The 24,398-nt window shown below is 44.7% G+C and overlaps 1 protein-coding gene across 1 annotated transcript; it reads left to right on the top strand.

The window, feature by feature from the left end:
* Positions 1-1,040: 1,040 nt before the first annotated feature.
* Positions 1,041-3,719, top strand: LOC103629440 (uncharacterized). Its single transcript, XM_008650563.2, has 4 exons — positions 1,041-1,153; positions 1,249-1,656; positions 1,743-3,032; positions 3,341-3,719. Exons 1-4 carry the CDS (start codon positions 1,106-1,108, stop codon positions 3,434-3,436), a joined length of 1,842 nt encoding a protein of 613 aa, XP_008648785.1. The 5' UTR covers positions 1,041-1,105; the 3' UTR covers positions 3,437-3,719.
* Positions 3,720-24,398: the final 20,679 nt, after the last annotated feature.

The following is a 24,398-nucleotide window of genomic DNA, read 5'->3' as shown; positions in this document are numbered from 1 at the left end:
ATTCCGAAGATGCCTGCTCGCATACTTGGAAAACATTGTTAAATCATGTTTTTGAGGACCTTCGGAAGCCGAAGGCCCCAAACAAATACACTACACAACTTTTTAACATATAAATCAATTGTGTATACATAAATTAACTACAATTAATCAACACATACATACAATTATAAAAATGGTGTACTTACTTAGGGGATGAGTTGTAGCTTGTTGCAGGAGTAACAACGGTGATGGCAGCGACGTGCAAGCATCGAGAGGGCGCGGTCAGCGTAGACAACATCGGGCCGAAGACGGCATTGGCAGTGTGCGGCCAAGATGGTGGTGTTGGGCCGCGGGCACGCTGGACGGCGGCGTCGGGGCGGGCATGGGCATCGGCATCGATGGCGCAAGCACGACCGAGAGCAGCAGTATCTGTGGTGTGGGTGTGAGCGCGCACGGTGGCGACAGCGTGGGGAAGCACGACGGCGGCACGGGCGTGGCTGGCGGCGGCGATCGACGTGGGCACGCGTGGTGGAGAGAGACGTACGTGAGAGCGGAGTAGCGAAGAGAGAGAGGGAAATGGAGCAGTGTGGACGCGCCATTATATTCCATATCTCCTAACTTCTGATTATCTATCTTTGATGGTCGTCTAACATAAAGCTATGTCCGATGGTTTGTCCTGATAGCCATCAAACATAAGACTATTTCCGACAGCTTGTCCTGACCATTGGACATTAACTAACGTTTGACGGCATCTCGGACAGCCAGCCGACATTATTGTGGCCATCGAACTTTCGTCCGTTTGATGTTGTGGTTAGCTGATTTTGAGAGGAGAGAAAAACAAGTTCTCGTTGCATAGTACATGGAGAAGCTAGTTAGAAGAACTAGAGCTATCCCAGGAGCTCTACCAAGTCGGGGCCTCAAGAAACTTATCTCTGAAAATAGCTAACCATATACCGGCCGGACCTAATTTTTTAGTATGACGAATGAAAGTCGGTCTCTTAATTAAAATCTTTTTCTTCTGATCACTACACAGAACCCTCGTCTTGATCGCCTACCTAAATTGCTATATAATGTGCCCAGCCAATGCAGAAGCCTTCTCATCGGGTCTTGTTCCAAGCAAAAGAAAATGGAGATGTTGGCTCTCGTTCTGACACTCCTGCTTTCACTCTCAGCGGTTTACTTTTTTCTTCTTCCTTTCTCATTTTTTGTCCTCGGATTGATGGCACCTATGGTGACGATGAATCATCTACGCATACGCATGTGCCGCAGGCTACCGGCGCCGCCGCGGAGACGGTGAAAGTGACCACCACCCCGGTCTTCTCCCACATCCCTCGACTTCAGGCAAGCAAGGATTTCCAGGTGCTCGTGCGCGTCGAGGCGCCACCGGCGCTGCAGCAGCATAGACGCGTCCCCGTCGACCTCGCCGTGGTGCTCGACGTGGGTGCCAGCACCGGCGCCGGCACGGCGAGGCTGGATGCGGTAAAGAAGGCGGTCAAGTTTATCATCAGGCAGATCCACGACGACGACCGTCTCGCCGTCGTCGGGCCGTCCAACTATCGGCTACTCCCCGGGTTCCTGAACACCCGCGATGCCCGATGGAATGCCGAGAAATCCGTCGACCAGCTGGAGCCCCGTGGTGAGTTCACGTCTGGCGCCGGCTTGGAGGAGGCCATTAAGGTACGTACCCATGCAGTTCATGCAACGTTTCGTCATCTTCAATTCACAGCTGCTGTACTAGGAAGCTAGCTGGTCTGGAATTTCAGATCCTGGAGGAGCTACCGGCGACGGCGAGCCGGAGCAGCCGCGCGCGCTTCGTCATCTTGGTGACGGACAGGGCAGTGGCAGAGGGCAGCAGCAGATTATTCAACAAGCTGCCGCGCGAGTCCCTCTCTCTACCCCCGGTGCACACGTTGGGGCTCGGCGCGGCGCACGACCCCAGGGAGCTGTTGCACATCGCCAGGGAATCCCAGGGCACCTACTCATTCGTGGACGACCAGAACACGGACGGCATCACCGGCGCCATCGCCGTCTGCCTCAGCGGGCTCAAGAATGTGGTCGCCGTCGGCGCGCGCGTCCGCCTCGAGGCGCCGGTCGGGAGCGGGGTCACCATCGAGAGGATCCAGTCGGGGGGATACACATACAGCAGGACTCGCCCCATCACCACCAGAGACGACAAGACGTACGTCGAGGTCGCCGTCGGCGCCATCTACGCCGGCGAGGTGAAGAGCTTCCTCGTCCACCTCAGCGTGCCTGCTCTTCTTCCTTCGACGTCGACCGTCGTCGCCGACGGCTGCTACAGGCAACAGCTGCTCACTGCCAGCGTCGTCGGGCACTACACCAACAGCGACGAAGAACATGCTGCGGCTCCAGCTTCTCCAAGTCCAACGGTGACCCAGGCTATCTTGTACGTACAAAGGCCGCCGCCAGAAGCCCTCGACGTCGCCTGCGGCGGCACGCTGCATAGAGTCCCCGTCCCCGTGGTGATGAACCACATCGCGCGGTTCGGCGTGCTGGAGATGGTGGCCACCTTCGTCGACACCGACATCGGGCGGCATAGCACCGTCACCGCGGAAATGGCGACGAAGCTGCGGGTCCAGTGGGAGAAGTTCGTGCAGGCGCGGCAGTTCTGGAGCGGCCTGGACCTGGGAGTCCTCGACGACGAGGTCAGCAGGATGGTGAACATCCTAGAAGAAGCAGCAAGCAGAAGCGGCTCCTCGACGTCTCTGTCGGCGGCGACGGCCTACGTGTTGTCGTGGCTGTCGAGCTACCAGATGCAGCGGCCGACGGCCATGGGATCGCCGGGCAGCGTCGCGGCCGCTTTCGTCACCGTGAACATGCAGCTCACACTGCTGCAGGTTAGGAACGACTTCGACAGATTCGACACACTTCTTCCACGGGCTCCACCACAATCACCAATCTGCGTGGATCCAATGCCGCCGCCGCTGTTCGAGATGTCCGGACGGGGCGACGACACCTACCGCGTCGTCAACACCGCTTACCCGCCGGGCGTATTGGTGGACGCCATCAACGAAGCAATGAAGCAGATGCACCTGGTACGTACGTGCTTTGTTGCTTTCATGAGGACATATCTGGTGCATATGAAAAATTGATGTACATAGTGCATATATTCAATTATCATCATTTATTATAAATCTAACGTCTCTAATTGATCATTCAATTTACAAATAACATCTTCCACCACTACACACCACCACGATAAATAATGTTATTAAAGACGTTAGATCTAAAATGAGTGATAATGATTTAATATGTGTACCATATGCATCAATCTTCCTTGTATTCTCTGCTTTCATAGGCTCGGTCTCGCTCAGTGACTGCTGACATCCCAAAATAAATGCAGGCGTTGGTTCAGGCGAGCAACCTCCGGCGATGCGACGCTGCCGGCGTCGAGGTGCCACTGCGGACGCCGCTGTCACGGGCGGGCGCATTCGCATGATCCATCATCCTGCCAGCAACGATCCATCCTCCACCTCTCCTACCGTTTATGTTCTTGATTTCTTGTTTTTGTTTCTAAGAAAATAAAGGAGAGCATCAGTTTGCATTGGCGTAATTTTTTTTCTATAGACGAGGGAGTGCAAGAACACAAATCACTGTCAACACTCAATGCATCACCACCTCAAAAAGTATTTTTAATTTTATTAAGTTATAAGTTTTGTAACCAAGCATGTGATGATATAATAAGAAATTGACCACGTGCATTTGCGCACTGTTATTATTTATTGGCTAATAGCTTATCATTTGTGAGTGTGGATATCTTTGAGAGTCTTTTCTTTAGTTAGGTAAGACTTGCAAAAGTATCTTGGTGCTCAGGGTTCTTTGAACCCACCGTTGTAGGTGATAAGCCTTCGTGGTTTGTTGCTTATGCACCAAGGTATAGTTCCAAAATAGGAGGAGGAAACTTAAGTACTAGCTTATGGAAATAAAGGGATGCACTCTGTCATACCCAGATTCAGGGGTCTAAACCCAGGCGCGAAATCAAATGTGTGCTAGGATCAAGTCTCACACATATGATGACTCATTGTACAGAAACGAATGTCACATCATTAATATATAATAGAGTTATGTACAAAATAGATAAATAATTACATCATACGAAGATAATGATCTAGCAACCAAAGTTGACTGGGCGACGACAGCCTAGACCACTCACGAACTCATCACAACATCCTTCATGCGCCTCATCCTGTAGTACCTATTCTTGACCTAGGGGATGTGAGTACAGTAAGGGTGAGCTCACATACGTTCATCACTCAACAAGTTGTGTGGAATAATGTGCATGAACTCACCAAAGGTGGAAGCTCATGTAAAGTGTAAGGCTTACCAAAGAAGATGGTTAAAGCTGAGCATTGCTTTTAAAGTTGGTCAAAATTTTATTAGCAGTTACTAAGTATAAGTAGATACCAACCCCATTAAATAAGATATCACAATTGATAATAACACCCACAATGCAATGCATATGACAGATTAAGTTTAGTTCCATAAATTAATCATGCAAGAGTCCTGAGTCGCTCTTGACCGTGAGTGTTGGAATGGCAGTTGCGATTTGAGCGTGAGAATTTTTTTGTAGTATTCATGAAGGGTTTCCTTTTCTTGCGGCTTGCAGAGTGATAACTCGGCCAATGCATCTGTGTCTGGCCGGTATCCTTGGAAATTTAGTAGGATTTTGTCATGAAGTCCCTTCCACGACTCGATTGAAAGTGGTGGCAGCCTGGTATATCAGGTTAAGGCTGGGCCTTCGAGTGCGATGATGAAAGATTTGGCCATGGTGGCGTCGTCCCCTCTGGATGATGCAACGGCGACTTGGTAGCTCATGATGTATTGGGCCGGGTCGGTGCTGCCGTTGTATTTGGGGGTAAGTGCTGGCCCTAAAGTTGGCTGGCTAGGGTGACGCTTGGAGCTGCAGAGCCAGAGGACTTCGCTCGTCGAGGTAGTTGATTCCCTGGAAAGCAGCAGCTGGGGATGATGGGGCCGCGCTGTGGGTGGAATGGGTCTTCGCCTTGTATGTTTTGCTAGAAAGCCACCGGGGGTCCGAGGGGGCTGCGCTGCAGGTTGTACAGGCCTTCGCCTTGTATAAGTGCGATTTTTTGTTCTAGCTCCCGAGCCTTTTGTTCTTCATCTAATATCATCTGTCGCACTTTGGCCTGCATGGTGACTCGTTGGCGCTTGGCTTCGAGTATCTCTTTTTGCTTTTGCAAGTGGTTGTTCTTGATGCGCAGGGCTCGCAGCTTTAGCTGGTCTTCGGCCGAGATGCCTATGACCTCGCCATCTTCTATGGTGTCTTCACCTTTTGGGGGCGAAGGTGGCGCTTGGGCTTTCGCACGGACGATGTCCGCGGCCCGGCCGGTGGGGCCCGCTGGCGCGACCTTTAGCTTGCGGAATGTTGATGTAGAGGTTGACGAGCGAGGGGTAGGTGTTTCCGCCTTCGCCTCAACAGTGAGCATGACTGATATACCAGTTTTTACACTCTCCAGAGGTTGCACATCTTTACCCACAATTTGTGTTACCCATTTGCCATGGGGTTGATCGGACCCCATACACATCTACCGAGGAAGCGAGGCAGGGTAGCACTACAAGGCCTTTCCGAAGTTCCACTAGTTCGAGAATACCCACTACGGTTTTAGGACGAAGGAAGCATAGGAATCCCTTGTTCGAACTGCCATCGCAGCAGTTCGACCCGAGAACCTCCCTATACTCTAGCAGTGATGCCTCCCCACTTGCCCCTTTTGGGTAAGGTAATCTCTCCCTAGCTTTCTGAAAGGGAAATAGAGTTAACCTTTTCCTACAATTAATTTTGGTGGTTGAATGTTCAACACAAACATATGGACTAACTAGTTTGCTCTAGAATTCATGTATTATAGGTGCATAAGGTTCAACACAAACCAATAAATATTCAAGTTAGGGACCCAATTCAAAAGAAGCAAAATGGACTTGAGTGTGTTGTGGTCTGGCGCACCGGACAGTCTGGTGTGGCACCGGACAGTGTCCGGTGCACCAGGCCCGTACAGGGTTCAACCAGCCACTCTCAGGAAAACGTAGGCGCGCTCCGCTATAATTCACCGGACTGTCCGGTGTGCCACCGAACTGTTTGGTAAGCCAGCGGGCAATGGCTATCCAGCGCGCAACGATCGACAAACACAAGGAAGAATCCTCTTCCTCCATCAAGTCCCATCGGAAGGGTGACAAGAAGAAGAAGATGAAGAAGGTGGTCTACTACGAGACCGACTCTTCGTCACCCTCCACATCAGGCTCCGAGTCATCCGTCGCTTCTAAGCGCCAAGAGCTCAAGAAGTATAGTAAGATGCCCCTTCGCTATCCCTATATTTCAAAGCGTTCTCCTCTACTTTTCATTCCCTTAGGCAAGCCACCATATTTTGATGGTGAAGATTATTCTATGTGGAGTGATAAAATGAGGCATCATCTAAACTCACTCCACAAAAAGTATTTGGGAAATTGTTGAGTTTGGAGCGCAGGTACCGAAGGTAGAGGACAAGGACTACGACTCGAACGAGACGGCCCAAATTAGGCACTTCAACTCCTAAGCCATGTCTATACTCCTTGCCTCCTTGTGTTGAAGAATGCCAAAGAAATTTGGAACGTCCTCAAAACCGCGCACGAAGGAGATGAGGTTACCAAGATCACCAAGCGCGAAACAGTCGAGGGCGAACTTGGTCGATTCGTCCTCAACAAAGGAGAAGAGCGGCAAGCAATATACAATCGGCTAAAGACCATGGTGAACCAAGTGCGCAACCTCGGGAGCACCAAGTGGGATGACCATGAAATGGTCAAGGTTATTCTTAGATCTCTTGTTTTTCATAATCCCACTCAAGTGCAATTAATTCGTGGAGATCCAAGATATAAATAGATGTCTCCCGAGTAAGTGATTGGCAAGTTTGTGAGCTTTGAGCTAATGATCAAAAACTCCAAACACATCATCAACTTGGAGCAAGGCACCACCTCCACACTTGAGGTGCAACCCGTCACACTCAAAGCAACGGAAGAAGAGAAGAGGGAGTCTACATCAAGTAGGCTTCCAATCGACGCCTCCAAGTTCGACAACGAGAAAATGGCGCTCATCATCAATAGCTTCCGCCAAATCCTCAAGCAAAGGAGGGGGAAGGACTACAAACCCCGCTCCAAAAGGGTGTGCTACAAATGTGGTAAGCCCGGTCATTTCATTGCTAAATGTCCAATGTCAAGTGAAAGTGACAGGGATGACGACAAGAAGGGGAAGAAGAAGGAGAAGAAGAGGTACTACAAGAAGAAGAGCGGCGATGCCCATGTGTGTCAGGAATGGGACTCCGACAAGAGCTCCACCGACTCCTCCTCCGACGAGGACGCCACCAACATCGCCATCAACAAGGGCCTCCTCTTCCCCAACATCGGCCACAAATGTTTCATGGCTAAGGACAGCAAGAAAAAGAAGGTACACTCTAGAGCCACCCCCAAATATACAACATCTAGTGATGAGGGTAGCTCTAGTGAAAATGAAGATGATTTACTTACTCTGTTTGCTAACCTCAACATGGAACAAAAGAAAAAAATTAAATGAGTTAATAGAAGCTATTCATGAGAAGGATGAACTCTTGGATAGCCAAGAGGACTTCCTTATTAAAGAAAACAAAAAACATGTTAAATTGAAAATTGCTTATGCTCAGGAAGTAGAAAAATGTGAAAACTTAACTAAGGAGCTTAGCATTTGTCATGATTCAATTTCTAGTCTTAGAAATGAAAACGCTAGTTTAGTTTCTAAGATTAAAGAATTGAATGTTTGCAATGATTCTATTTCCTGTCTTAGAGATGAGAATGCTATTTTAAATGCTAAGATAGAAGAACTAAACAATTGCAAACCATCTATATCTACTGTTGAGCATGTTTCCATTTGCACTAGATGTAGATATATTAATGTTGAAGCTATTGATGATCACATTGCCATGATTAAGAAACAAAATGATCACATAGCTCAATTAAATGCTAAAATTAATGAGCATGAACTTGAAAATGAAAAGTTTAAATTTGCTAGAAGCATGCTCTATAATGGGAGATGCCCTAACATTAAGGATGGCATTGGTTTCCAACAGGGGTGCAATGTCAAGCTTAATGCCCCTAAGAAACTGTCTAATTTTGTTAAGGGCAAAGCTCCCATAGTTCAGGTTAATGAAGGCTACATTTTATATCCTGCTAATTATCCTGAGCACAAAATTAGGAGAATTCATGCTAGAAAACCTCACACTATTTCTCATCATGCTTTTATGTATAAAAATGAGGCGTCTAGCTCTAGGCATTCCACTCATGTTAAAATGCCTAAAAAGAAAACTCCTGCTGCAAAAAATGAACATAACATTTTATTTAAGAATTTTGATGCTTCTTATGTTTTAACTAACAAATCAGGCAAAGTATTTGCCAAATATGTTGGGGGCAAACACAAGAGTCCTAAGACTTGTATTTAGGTACTTGTTTCTAAGTCAAAGGACCCAAGACTGTTTGGGTACCTAATAACAAGGCCTAAATTGTTTTGCAGGTTTATGTATCCGGGGGCTCAAGTTGGATAATTGATAGCGGATGCACAAACCACATGATAGGGGAGAAGAGAATGTTCTCCTCCTACGAGAAAAATGAAGATCCCCAAAGAGCTATCACATTCGGGGATGGAAATCAAGGTTTGGTCAAAGGTTTGGGTAAAATTGCTATATTACCTGACCATTCTATTTCCAATGTTTTTCTTGTAGATTCTTTAGATTCCATTTGCTTTCTGTTTCTCAATTATGCAAAATGGGTTACAACTGTCTTTTTATTCATATAGGTGTTACTGTCTTTAGAAGAAGTGATGATTCAATAGCATTTAAGGGAGTGTTAGAGGGTCAGCTATATTTAGTTGATTTTGATGATAACCAAGCTAAACTCGACACTTGTTTAATTGCTAAGACTAATATGGGCTGGCTTTGGCATCGCCGACTTGCCCATGTTGGAATGAAGAATCTTCACAAACTTCTAAAGGAAGAGCACATTTTAGGACTAACAAATGTTCATTTTAAGAAAGACAAGGTTTGTAGCGCATGTCAAGCAGGAAAGCAAGTTGGCACTCACCATCCACACAAGAACATCATGACGACTGACAGGCCGCTCGAGCTACTCCACATGGATTTATTCGGCCCAATTGCTTACATAAGCATCAGCGGGAGTAAGTACTGTCTAGTTATTGTGGATGATTATCCTCGCTTCACTTGGGTGTTCTTTTTGCAGGAAAATCACAAACCCAAGAGACCTTAAAAGGATTCTTAAGACGGGCTTAAAATGAGTTTGGATTGAGGATCAAAAAGATAAGAAGCGACAATGGGACGGAGTTCAAGAATTCTCAAATTGAATGATTTCTTGAGGAAGAGGGCATCAAGCATGAGTTCTCTTCTCCCTACACACCTCAACAAAATGGTGTGGAGGAGAGGAAGAATAGAACTCTATTGGATATGGCAAGGACCATGCTTGATGAATACAAGACACCAGACTGATTTTGGGCCGAGGCGATTAACACCGCCTGCTACTCCATCAACCAGTTATATCTTCATCAAATCCTCAAGAAGACATCATATGAACTCCTCACTGGTAAAAAGCCCAATGTTTCATATTTTAGAGTCTTTAGGAGTAAATGCTTTATACTTGTTAAAAGAGGTAGAAAATCTAAATTTGCTCCTAAGGCTGTAGAAGGTTTTTTACTTGGTTATGACTCAAACACAAGGGCATATAGAGTCTTCAACAAATCCACTGGATTGGTTGAGGTTTCTTGTGACATTGTGTTTGATGAGACTAATGGCTCCCAAGTGGAGCAAGTTGATCTTAATGAATTAGATGATGAAGAGGCTCCGTACATCGCGCTAAGGAACATGTCCATCAAGATTGTGTGTCCTAAGGAACCCGAAGAGCCTACATAAGCACAAGATCAACCATCATCTTCCAACAAAGCATCCCCACCAACTCAAGATGAGGATCAGGCTCAAGATGATGAAAATGAAGATCAAGAGGATGAGCCACCTCAAGAGAAGGTCAATGATCAAGGGGGAGATGAGGATAATGATGACAAGGAAGATGATCAAGAAGTTCAAGGTCAAAGACCGCCACACCCAAGAGTCCACCAAGCAATTCAACAAGATCACCCCGTTAACTCCATCCTTGGTGACATCCATAAGGGGGTAACCACTAGATCTCGAGTTGCTCATTTTTGTGAACATTACTCTTTTGTTTCCTCTATTGAGCCATACAGGGTAGAGGATGCATTAAGAGATCCAGATTGGGTGACGGCAATGCAAGAGGAGCTCAACAACTTCACAAGGAATGAGGTATGTCATTAGTTCCATGTTCTAATCAAAATGTTGTAGGTACCAAACGGGTATTCCGCAACAAGCAAGATGAGATGGTGTGGTGACAAAGAACAAAGCCCGACTTGTGGCCAAAGGTTATTCACAAGTCAAAGGTTTGGAATTCGATGAAACATATGGACCAGTAGCTAGGCTTCAGTCAATTCGCATATTACTTGCCTATGCTACTTACCATGGCTTTAAGCTTTATCAAATGGACGTGAAGAGTGCCTTCCTTAATGGACACATCAAGGAAGAGGTCTATGTTGAGCAACCTCCCGGCTTTGAAGATAGTGAGTATCCTAACCATGTGTATAAACTCTCAAAGGCGCACTATGGGCTCAAGCAAGCCCCAAGAGCATGGTATGAATGCCTGCAAGATTTTCTTATCACTAATGGCTTCAAAGTCAGAAAAGCCGATCCTACTCTCTTTACTAAAACTGTTGCAAATGATTTGTTTGTATGCCATATTTATGTTGATGATTTTATATTTGGGTCTACTAACAAATCAACTTGTGAAGAGTTTAGTAGGATCATGATTCAAAAATTTGAGATGTCTATGATGGGGGAGTTGAAGTATTTTCTAGGATTTCAAACCAACCAACTCTAAGATGGCACCTTCATTAGCCAAACTAAGTACATTCAAGATATACTTAAGAAGTTTGGAATGAAGGATGGCAAACCCATCAAGACACCCATGGGAACCAATGGGCATCTCGACCTCGACACAGGAGGTAAATTCGTAGATCAAAAGGTATACCGGTTGATGATAGGATCTTTACTCTATTTATGTGCATCTCGACCGAATATTATGCTTTCTGTATGCATGTGTGCAAGATTTTAGGCAAATCCTAAGGAAGTTCACCTTAGGGCCGTAAAGAGAATCATGAGATATTTAGTTTACACTCCTAAGTTCGGGCTTTGGTACCCCAAGGGATCCACTTTTGATTTAATAGGATATCTCGATGCTGATTGGGCATGGTGTAAAATTGATAGAAAGAGCACATCAGGGACTTGTCAGTTTCTAGGGAGATCCCTGGTGTCTTGGGCTTCAAAGAAACAAAACTCCGTAGCTCTTTCCACCGTCGAAGCCGAGTACATTGCCACAGGCCATTGTTGCGCGCAATTACTTTGGATGAGGCAAACCATTAGGGACTAGGGCTACAAATTGAGCAAAGTCTCTCTCCTATGTGATAATGAGAGTGCAATCCGTATGGCGAATAATCCCGTTGAACACAGCCGCACTAAGCACATAGACATTCGGTATCACTTTCTGAGGGATCACCAACAAAGGGGGGATATCGAAATAGCTTATGTAAACACCAAGAATCAATTAGCCAATATCTTTACCAAGCCACTAGATGAGAAAACCTTTAGCAAACTTAGGAATGAGCTAAAATATACTTGATTCTCGGAATTTTGATTGAAACATTGCACACATAGCTTATTTATATACCTTTGATCATGTCTCTTTCATTTGGTACAAATGCATATTTCTTATCATTTTTGTGCCAAGGCTAAGACTAATGTGTTTTCAAGTATATTTCTATCCTTAGTCTTAGATTGAAATGGAAATGGAGCATTCGGCAAAGACAAGGCTTCCACTCCAAACTCTGTCGGTATCATTTAACCTTTGTCGTTACTCCGCCATCTCTCCAATTGGTACAATCTTTCACTCATACTTGTGACACCCCAGTGTCACCCAGGGTTTCTCTCAAGTGCTAACCCAAGAACCATCATTTCCTGTGAGCCAAATTAAGGATGAGCATCAAATTGACTGTCACACCCGGGTTTCGGGGCACCAAGACCCGGGCGCGAACATAATCACCAGGTGTGCTGGGACCAAGTCTCACACATATGATGAATAATGGCACAGGATCGAATGTCATATCTTTACTTTATAACAGGAGTTCTGTACAAAATAAATAAATAATTACATTATAAGGAGACAACAGTCCAGCAACCCAAAGTTGACTGGGAGACGATGGCCTAGACGTCTCACGAACACATCGCAGCATCCTCCATGCGCCTCATCCTGTGGTACCTGTTCTTGACCTGTGGGGGGTGTGAGACAGCAAGAGTGAGCTCACATACGTTCATAGCTCAACATGTTGTGGGGAATAATGTGCATGAACTCGCCAAAGGTGGGAGCTCACGTGAAGTGTAAGGCTTACCAAAGAGGATGGCTGAAGCTGAGCATTGCTTTTAAAGTTGATCAAAATTTTATTAGCAATTACTAAGTATAAGTAAATACCAACCCAATTAAGTAGAAGAACAAAAGTAACAACATCACCTGCGATGCAATGCATATGACAAATTGAATTTAGTTCCATAAATTAATCATGCGAGTGTCCGAGCTGCTCATGACCGTAAGCACGGCTAGTATACCAGTTTTACACTCTGCAGAGGTTGCGCATCTTTACCCACAAGTCATGTTACCCATCTGCCAAGAGACGGCCAATCCATACACCTCTACCAAGGAGGCGAGCCAGGGTAACACTACGAGGCCTTTACAAAGTTCCACTAGCTTCAGAAAACCCGCTACAGTTTATAGGAAGCTCCAATGCAGGAATCCCTTGTCTGACTGCCATCGCAGCAAAATCAACCTGAGGACCTCCCTACAATGACCACTCCCCTACTGCCCTTGCCCCTTTCGGGTAAGGTAGTCCTCCACTAGCTTTCCTAATTAGTCAGCCAAGGCGTCCCATTAAACCCTTGTGGTAGCACTGTTTTCCCGGGTGGTTCTCCATGTTCCAATTAACATAATGATCTTATCATGAACAGTAAATAACAACTGATAATAAAAGTATAATCATGAATAATGTGTATCTCTATACCCAAAACCACATAAAGCAATAGCAGGTACTACCCAAGAATTCAGTGGTGAACAAGGTATAAAGATAGTCAAACTAGGGTAACCTATTGGGTCCCATCAAAATTAACCTATGCAGATCATTATGATTAATTAGAACATGACTGGGTAAAAAGAAGTAATCAAGGGCACAACTTGCCTGGGACTTGAGATTCCAGGTACCAAGATGATCTCCAGATGACTCGTGACCTCACGCTAGTCGTAGCAATACAAACAAGCAGTGTATAGGCAAAATTAACATCACACCAAACATGTAAACAAAATACATAACAATAATCTACACATTAAAATAATATTCTAGGAACATGAATCATTAATTTTGGAGTTATAGATTTTAAGTTATGAATTTCTGAATGTTTTATGTGTTTTGTACAAGATCAAATATCACAGAAATTTTATTGTGATATTCATGTCAAAACAGTGATACTAATTGATAAACAATAATATTACAAAATTATAGGAATTGGAATGGATTAATTTGGACTTCATATGAATTTTCTATGAATTAATTAAGTTCTGGAATTCTTTTTATATTGGAAATTCATTTTCTAAATTCATTTCTCCTATTTTCTCTAAGTCCTAGGCTGCGCACACAATAACAAAGAACTCAGGGTCTAACTCATAAAATTGTTTAAGACTTAGTTTTCCCCCGCACAGGACGGCAGGTTCATTCGAGAAAAGGACAGGGTCTCTTTAGCAAAAGCGACGGGTCGAAGGGGTATCAACCATTCACAGCCGTTGGATCAACAGTCGAGCGCATGCATTAGATCAGATCTCAGCCGAAACGATACGTAGACACCACCGTTGGATCAGGATCCAATGGCCAGAACTTTATGCTATCACGACAGTCCATAGCCACCCGATCGGCATCCCATGGCTGTGACCAAATCCCCCGATCTGGTACCCTGCCACAAATCACGACCGTTGGCGCAGGATCGGACGGTGCACCCCTGTTGTCCTCCACACCAGCCAAATGCGGCAACAGCAATCCGCCGCGGCAGAGAACGCCGGTGAGCGTTCTCGGTTCGACGTCCAATGCCCCAAGGGCGGAACAAAGGAGCCCAACACAAACCTTAGGAGATGGCGAATGCACAGGGAGTAATCTTACCATAAATCACAGCGCTATTGACTACGGCCACGACATGCGGCAGCACGTGCACTCCGGCGAGGGACTTCCCTTGTTCTACGTGGTACCGAGACCGAAGTCCCCACCATTCTGCATCCTTACGGCACCGCGAAGCTCCCTGGCACATTCCTAGGCCCCGAACAACAGCGCCCAATGGATTCGCCCGCAGTGGCACATGTTCTACCTCCCATGGCGACGGACGGCGGACCTCCCTCCAGGATCGGGCTTGGGATTCGACAAGGGTGAGCGGTGGCCAAGAATTTATAGAAGATTGGGAACGAGTCCGTGCAGCGATGTTCGTGGATCTGCGAACGAAACCCCAGAATTTCGGCGAGCCACAAGCGGAGCTGTTACGGCTGGGTAGGCGACGAGAGGTTGTTGTAGCCCGTCGAGCTTGAGGAGAAAGAGAAGATGACAACCGAGGCCCACACGTAAGTGAACCGGTGGGGTAATGGGATTGCTGGCAAGGAATGGCCATGGTACAGCGACTGCGTATGGGGACGGAGGGTAGAATCTGGCGAGTGGGGCCCGAATGTCTGTGCTCGTGTGGGATGGAAAACTACCAGATGGGGCCCTGCCAACAGTGGCACTCGCGCGCGAGCGTGAGGCGAAGGTGCGGTGCGTGCGCGGCGGGATGCAGAGTCGCGCACCCGCTTATGGATCGAGGAAGGAGATGACCGCAGGGGCCCACATGCCAGTGCAACTAGGCACGACACAAGTGGCTGACGGAGTAGGTCCGCCAAGCAGTGGCCGCGGATGGAGGGTGTGGGATGGGCTGTGCGGTTGAGGGCAAAGAAACGGATAGTGGGCCGCGCCTGGGCAGAAGAGTGGAGAAGTGACCCGAGGATACGGGTAAAGTTCCCTTTTGATTTTATTTTATTTTTCTTTTGTTTTCTATTTTTGAATTTAGTTTAAACTTCAAATTTATTTCATGCATTTGACTGATCAAATGTATGGACTAATAATACCAACATGATGCACATTCGTTTTTTATTTAACTATTAATTGTCTTCATCAGGCCCCATAATTGTTCATATGCATAAAATAAAGCAAAAGTCACATAATTGAAAATGTATTTTTTTATTTCTTATCTGTTTTAAATAGAAAATATTTTTTTAATGGTAATCTCGATGATATACTTTCACTTTAATTTTTTTTAAGGTTTCCCAACACATAATACAAAAGAATAGTTTTACATATTAAATTGTGGTTCTTTCTATTTTATTTTATGTTGTTTTTTTAACTCAAACCATTTGGAGAAACTTTTATAAATCCCAAAATAGAATTTTTGGGTGTTACATTGACTTAAGAATAAAAGATCCACAAAGTTTATACTTAAAAGCATCATGTTCAAAACAAATGAGTTTTTCAAAAGAGCAAAAAAGTTGAAACCCTAATAACAACCCTAATTGAGCTCTATAAGCAAAATTGAAGAGAAGAGGCAAACGAGTATAAAAAATATAGAATCATGGCTTAGACCAAATATAAACATTGAAGTATATTCAATAAGCAACAATAAAGGTTAAGGAAGCTTGGCCAAAATAATTTAAATTAAACCCCAAGCAAGCTTCTCAAATGGGGACTCAATAGGGAATTCTAAAATTCAGAATTCTGAATTTCAGACCTTGAGCCAAAGACCAAGCGTGTTCACCTTGATCCCTAGCTCAAAACCTAATGACCCCATTGACAAAAACGTATCTAACTAACCCCTCTATCACATGCCAGAAGATGGCATTGGGACACGAGCCCTAGACATGACAAAACCTTGGATTTGCCTCGGGTTTGAGCAGAGAGACAGACCGGATTTCCGGGCTCCAAATCTCTGAAACCAGTAGGCAAAATCCTATGACCCCACACAAGATCGGTAGCATGTAGGGAGGAGAAGAGGTTTTGTGCACTGACCAAGGCGAGAGCAGGCTCGGATGAATGACCACACGCGCCAGAACTTGGGCAGAACGAACGGGCACACATGTTCGACCCTGGTCGGCACACCGGCGTTCGCCCAACCCCCGCGCGCGCTCGCCCCAACGTTCAGTCAAGTCCGCCGCACGCCCTCACCCTCGGCCGTGCTCGCCCACGCCTATAAAGCCTCCCCGGGCACACCTCACCTCACCCTGTGCTCACCTTCGCCGGCTAGACGCCCCTCTTTAGCTCTGGCGAGTGCTTCTCTGCCCGCCATTGCCGCCAGAGCCTCGGCCACCGTGGCCAGCCCACTCCAGTCACTTCCAAGCCGCGCTAGCCGCTCTATTAGCCTCGCCATTAGCTTGTGAAGCTTTTCCAGCCCTTGGACCCGGCAGAACTTCACCGAAAAGCCAAGATCGCCCTCGCCGGACTTCGACCGCCCGCCTGCGCACGTAGACCGAGCAATCCGGTGAGCTGTTCTTCAATTCCTCGCGCACACACCTTCCTTGATCCCCGGTGAAGCTCTCTGACCCATTCGATTGGTCAATTGTGCCATGGATAGGCTGGACTCCTCGCCGCCGACGAGCTCCCCCGCCTGCGCACGTGGACCGGCCGACTCCGACCATCCCCGACGGCGACCCGCACATCGCCGTGACGCTCAGGACCTCTCTTACACCCTCAGCCACCTCACCGGAGCAGTCTCGCCGCTGGTAAGCCCCTCCGCCCTTTCTTCCAGCACGGGTACTGTTTAAATTGAGGGAAGGACCTGGATTAGAAGAACCCAGGGGATTTTCTGAACTGTCAACGACTCATTTGAATAGTAGCCCAAGGACTAGTCTGTAAGGAAACTTGAAAACACCCGCCAAGGACCCCGTTGCAAAGTAGTTTTCCTTTTAATCATTTCTGTTTAATCTTTTTAATAAACAGAGAACTTAGAAAATTCATAACTTGAGAAATACTTAACCAAAAATTGTCAAACCAATTTTGCTGGATTCTAAATATTATGGACTACCAACTAAAAATACTAAACCCCATGCTTCCTGTTCTAAATTTTAGAGTTTAGAATTAAATACAAAAACTGACCAAACCTTGTTTAATTAAAGAAAATTAGCTATGCTTCTGTGCTGAACTTAAGAAAATTTGTAGATGTTCAAACCCCATTTAAACACTGTTTAAAAATAGTGAGAACCCCAGTATTGAAAATCTAAGTAGGGATATCTATTAAAAGCCATTTTTGCCCAAAACTTAGAAAAATCAAAAAGGCATTAGGAATTAATCAACAGTGATTGCAACTATTTTTCCTAACCTACTTAAGTAACAGAGAACCTAGGAAAAATAGAAAGACCTCTAGTCCAGAATAGAATTGAAGAGGAATATTTTATTTAGCATTATTCCAACTAGAAAACAATTATTAGAGTTATAAAACCAGACCCAAAGTTAGTAATAAAAATTCAGTGAACTTGTGACCACTAAAACCCTACTGCAAAATTAATAAACACCCCAGCCCATCATTTTAAGTAGGGTAAACAAATAAAATTTGATAATGAGGCATATTTCAATTAAATCATGAGCAACCCAAAAATGATGCAATAATGGGCAGATAAAATTTTTTCTAGATCAATAATGAGATAGGCCACTAGAAAAAAATTCAAACCCATTTGAAAGATGGCAAATAACACATATTGCCAATACTTCATGAAAAAGGCCATTTAATCCAAATAATTCCTACCACCCCTTCCCTTTAGCAAAAAGATGCCAAACTTCAGAATGATTGCTCTTGCGTAAAATAGAAGCTAGGAAAAATCAAAAATCTGTTGTTTGATATTTTTCAAATATAGTGGTAGTAGAAAGCACCCCTTTGGCTAGAAACTTTGGAAAATTATAATAAAATAATTGGTAAGTATTAATGGCTAGAAATTTGTGCCAAGGTTATGTTATAATATCTAAATGCCAGCAAAAATAAGTCTTAGAAAATTTCCTACTATTAAATGGTAGTTGTAGTTCAAACCACCCCTTTTGCCCTAACATTTTATAATTTTGTCCAGAGAGAACTATTCACTTTTTAAGCCCCAAATTTTAGGATAGAGAATTATACACCAATAAGAAGCAACTATAATTTTTACAGAATTTTTGGAAATTTATTAAGACAACTTGTAGTTCAAACCCACCTTAAAAACGTAAAAGAAATAAAGGGAAAGAAAGGAAAGATAAACCTCGCCCAATAAGTTCAACTTGAAATCTTGACAATTCTCACTGAGGCTTAAAAAAAGAATTCAGTGGAACACCAAAACGAACTTACCACTTCATTTAACTAAGCATGATCTAAATTACTAAGTATACCACAAAAATCCTTTAGTAGCAAGATTTAACTCTATCTAATTTAAGTGGATCATTCACCATCAAAGTTTAATTGCTAAAGCACATATCATATCATGCATATATCTTACTCATTGCATTCATTAGATTGTAATCTCGCTGACGGAGAGTACGTGCTCATCCCCGAGCAAGGAACTGTCCAAGAGGAGGACCAGGAGCAAGCTCCCGAGGCTGCTATCGAGGATCTCCCCGTAGCCCCAGCTATTGAAGGTAAGCCCCGGTTTTTATGCATAACTGTATTTATATATGCTACTTTACTACACTTAATGCTTGTAGGATTGTAATGTGCACTTAAGTGTAGGAGTTTCTTGAAACCTCTAGTTGCATGAACTTAGGATACCTTTTTGAGATGGATACTAGTATGCTAGGTCGAGTAGCTGCTATGCTAATCAGGATCTCGGTAGAAGTCGAGTGATTTTTCTAGCACTCGCGCGAGGTCAGGAATTGATTGTATTCATCTTGATAACGGGATCTATGTTATTCTATGGACTTGGATCCAGGGAGGATGCCTTGTCCATGAGACGGGAAAAGGAATTAAGGATTAATGTGTGGATACCTGAGTCAAGCATTTGAACATACTAAACACATGTCGGGAAATATGGTAACCGATAAACCTAGTACCCGAGTGAAGCCAGGCGTGGACTTTATCCCTCACGTGACCTAAGACTAGGTCTCCCATGCTAGCTATGGTGGGTACAAGTGCGGTCACTGCACGGCGGCAGCCGGGGTCAGTGGAGCATTGTATGCCAACGCGGTGAGGCCTGGACGCGAACGGGGAATCGATGGGGACGGTTGACATGTGTGGGGTCAGAGCACCCTGACATGTCGTGTGTTTAGGTTTACCTTGCAAGGATAAAACTCGATTTGAATCGTCTGCTTCTCGCAGCTAATTAGACTGCTTGACCTCTTGTACTACATTGAGTAAGAAGTGAAATGCTTGTTACCATGTCTGTGTAGAAGAAGCAAACTTAGCTGAAGACAATGATGCTAGAATTTGAAAAGCTAAAAATTGATTTTAGAAATAGCTAGTGCTTTTGGCAAACCAAACCCCTCAGCCAAACAGCTACATGGTCTAGAGGTAGAGGAGTAGATTCCTCACACCGGGTAAGTCTAGCTGAGTATTAGTATACCCAGCCTTGCTTGTGGCATAATTTTTCAGGTACGCTGCAGGATATGGTTGATGGTGTGACTTGGCCTACCACCCTGCCACCGGGTTGGACGGTCGAGTGGGATGCTGCTCCGGCAGGAGAGGAGCAGGAGGAGTAGTGGGCTAGGCCTTGCCCATTTCCTCGCTATCGACGACATCGATTATCCGCTGCATTTTATTTTATGAACTCTTCTCAGCAACTTGATAAACTTTGATTCATGTAATAACTTCAGTACTTAATTTGAGGTTTCCTGGTTTATTGTATTTCTTCTGTGAGTCACCTTCGAGTGAGATTGTGGAATTTGATCCTGGTTATGTGGCTCTATCAGACTAGATCTGAGGGACTGACGGGTTATTCCGATTTATGTGTGTTATGGCCCCTGAGGCGTGACTTAGGCACTTAAACTGGAATAATTTGGGCGGTTCTGCCACAATACTTATTATCAATAGGGGAGAAAATATAAAAGGGCTCCAACGTTCTCTGTTTTTGGTGATTAATGCCAAAGGGGGAGAAAATATTAAGCCCAAAGCAAAAGGACTGCACCACCACCATTTCAAAATTTTTTGAAATAAATTTGTCAATTGGTATCAATTGGTTTATGAAAATAAGATTTGAAAATTGGTATCCATTTAAAAACCCTCTTGAAAGCTAAGAGGAGAATTTCATTGAGGGGGAGTTTCTATTTAGTCAAAAGAAAAGCATTTGAAACAGGGGGAGAAATTTCAAATCTTGAAAATGCTTCTTGCAATCTTATTCATATACCTTTGACTATTTGTGAAAGGATTTTGAAAAGATTTTCCAAAAGTTTTGCAAAAACAAACTAGTGGTGCAAAAGTGGTCCAAAATGTTAAACAAAAGAAAGCAATCCATTCACTCTTATTCTTAGTAAGACTTTCATATTGGTTTAATTCTAAGTAACATATGCACTTACTATATGCAAACTAGTTCATTTTTGCACTTTATATTTGCTTTGGTTTGTGTTGGCATCAATCACCAAAAAGGGGGAGATTGAAAGGGAAATAGGGTTAACCTTTTTCTACAACTAATTTTGGTGGTTGAATGTTCAACACAAACATATGGACTAACTAGTTTGCTCTAGAATTCATGTGTTACAGGTGCATAAGGTTCAACACAAACCAATAAATATTCAAGTTAGGGACCCAATTCAAAAGAAGAAAAAAGGACTTGAGTGTGTTGTGGTCTGGCGCACCGGACTGTCCGGTGTGCCACCGGACAGTGTCTAGTGCACCAGGCCCGTACAGGGTTCAACCAGCCACTCTCGGGAAAACGCAGGCGCTCTATGCTATAATTCACTAGACTGTCTGGTGTGCCACCGGACTGTCCGGTGAGCCAGCGGGCAATGGCTATCCAGCGCGCAACGGTCGACTCTGACGGATAAATAGTGTAGCACAGTAACGCGGCAAAAGTCAAAGCAGCGAGTTAGAGGGGCACCAGACTGTCCGGTGCACCACCAGACTGTCCGATGCCACAAGAAGACAAAGGCACCAACAATCAACTACTCCAGAACCCTAACGGTTGGGTGACGTGGCGGTGCACCGAACACTGAACAGTGAGTGTCCGGTGGCGCACCGGACTATCCGGTGCGCCCATCGACAGCAGCCTCCCCAACGGCTACCTTGGTGGTTGATGGCTATAAATACCCCAACCACCACAACTCCAAGCTTCCAAGATTTCTGAAGATCACATTCAATACAAGAGCTCTAGCATTCACTCCTAGACACAATTCAAAAGATCAAAGCCTCTCCATGTCCCAAATTCATCTCAAAGACTTAGTGACTTGTGAGATAGAGACTTTGTGTTCTTTTGAGCTCTTGCTTCTTGGATTGCCTTTCTTCCTTTTTGATTCTTGTTCCCAAGTGCTTTGTAAGCAAGGCAAGAGACACCTAAGTGTGTGGTGGTCCGTGCGGGGTCTAAGTGACCCGTTTGATTAAGGAGAAGGCTCACTCGGTCTAAGTGACCATTTGAGAGAGGGAAAGGGTTGAAATAGACCCGGTCTTTGTGACCCCCTCAATGGGGACTAGGTTCTTTGGAACCAAACCTCGGTAAAACAAATCACCATGTTCACTCACTGTATTTCTTGTTGATTTGTTTCCCCCTCTCTTTCGGACTTGAATTTAATTCTAACACTAACCCTGGCTTGTAGCGTGTGTTTAAAGTTATAAATTTAAGGTTTCACCTATTCACCCCCCTCTAGGCGACTTTCACTTTCCTAATTACTTGGCCAAGGGCGTCTCATTCCACCCTTGTGGTAGCACTGTTATCTCAAGTTAAGCGCCATGTTCCAATTAACACAAGGATCCTGTCATGAGCAATAATTAATAATAATAACATAATTGGAACATGATCATAGTTCAAATGTAACATTAATCCCAAAACCAGGTAGAGCAATAGCAATACTACCCAAAAGTTCATTTGTTTGCAAGGTGTGGGGTAAACAAAACTAGGGAAACCTATTGAGTCCCATCAGATTAATCTGAGCATGTCACAACGATTACTAGAGAAAATTATTAGGTAGAGAGAAACGTGAACAAGGGCACAACTTGCCTTAGACTTGAGATCACTAGGTACCAACTTGGTCTTCAAGTGACTCATAACCTCGCTGCTATTCATAGCAATACAAACAACATGGTATAAGCAAAATTAACATCACACCAACCATAAGATCAAACTGCATAATAATGTTCTACGCGTTGTAACGAGATCCTAGGTTCGAGAACCACTAAATTCAGAGTTACGGTTATAAAGTTATGATTTTCCAAAGGTTTAGTTGTCTATTATAAAACAAATGAGGTACAAGATTTTAACCATAGGTTTATAGTAATATAAGGTTACTAGATGATAAACAACATTAATATGAGATTAATGCAACTGGAATGGATCAAAAAGGAGTTAAAATGGATTAATTATGAATTAAACAAGGTTCTAGAATTATTTCTAAACTAAAAAAACTTTTCTATATTAATATACCCATTTTATTTCACCACTGGGTTGTGGCCATTATTTCCAAAGAGTTCAGGGTGTACTTTATAAAAACTAGGGTCCTACTTTCAATGTTCTTTAAAGTGACCTGGACCACGGTTGATAATCATAAAATCCGGGGGCACTTACGCAAAATGGCACACATGAAGGGGTACAGGGCTGGCTGGACCATTAGATTATATCTGAATGGCCTAGAACAGATCAATGGGAGACTGGACTGGTATTAGATCGGAGCCGCGGGATCAAGATCGATGGCCTGGGTCTAATGAACAATGAGGTTATGTGCTACAACTTCCGAACCACACGAACCGGGATCTACGTTCACAATCACCCTTCCACCCGATCTAATCTTAGCCGCTCGATCTAAATCCAACGGACTAACCTCTTTCTTCCACCCCTAGCCATCAGCAGCGGCGGTGCCGCGACTTTCCCCTGTCACACCCGGATTTAAAGGGTAGAGCCGGGTGCGTCTCGTATGTGCGCCAAAGAAGAACAACACATATAATGACCAAGTGTATAAAGATAAATGTCACAAACATTATTACATTGCGGAAGTGTCTTACAAAAATAAATGATAACAATAGAGCGAAGTAATAATTATTCCTTGGCGCCACAAAGCTGACTGGGAGACGCCACCTAGATTAGCTCGTACTCCTCGTTGTAGACCTCCTCCTGGGCTACCTGCTCTTCACCTGTGGGGGGTTTATATATTGCAAGGGTGAGCTCACAAAAGATCATAACTCAACAAGTTGTGGTGAATAATGTGCATGAACACACCAAAGGTGGGAGCTCATGTGAAGTGTAAGGCTGATCAACAAATAATGGTTAAAGCTGAGCATTGCTTTTTAATCAGTTGGTCAAATTTTATTAGCAGTTACTAAATGTAAGTATATACCAAACGAGAGTAATAATAGATTAAAATTTATAATAAAACCACAATGCGATGCAAATGACAAATTGAGTTTAATTTCATAAGTTAATCATGCGAGAGTCCTGAGCTGCTCATGACCGCGAGCACGGCTAGTATACCAGTTTTACACTCTGCAGAGGTTGCGCATCTTTACCCACAAGCCATGCTACCCATTTACCAAGGGGTATAGAAGTTCCATTCATCTCTACCGAGGAGACGAGGCAGGGTAGCACTACAAGGCCTGTCCAAAGTTCAACTAGTTTGAGTAAACCTGCTACGGATTCAGCAAGAAGGAAGCATAGGAATCCCCCATCCAAAAAGCTAGATAGACAGTCCGACCTGAGAAATAAACAAGTTTTGGAATTTAAAATACAAAACTAGGTCCAATTCCACGATAATTTAAAAGATCAGGGGTCTCTCTGCAAATTCTCAGGGGCCTATGTGCGAAATCCAGGGACGGCGAGTTGATTCTCAGAAAGTCTAGGGTCTTTTTAACAAAACTACCGTGCTAAGGGGTGTCAGTGGCTGGGTAGGGGGAACGGCTGACCAGTCGAGCCCAGCGCCAGGGGGCACAGGCACTGACGGGAGGGGCCTAGGGGTAGAGCTCGATGACTATGATGGGTGCATGGGGTTTTGCAGCTCGATGACCGGCGTTACTCTCTCCTCGGCGGCAAAGTCGCTGGAGACAAGGCACACGTGGTCGCCGGGGGATCTGGGG

The sequence above is a fragment of the Zea mays genome, chromosome 6, assembly GCF_902167145.1.
Source record: "Zea mays cultivar B73 chromosome 6, Zm-B73-REFERENCE-NAM-5.0, whole genome shotgun sequence".
In the NCBI taxonomy this organism is placed as follows: domain Eukaryota; kingdom Viridiplantae; phylum Streptophyta; class Magnoliopsida; order Poales; family Poaceae; genus Zea; species Zea mays.
This window is presented reverse-complemented; position numbering and strand designations above follow the sequence as displayed.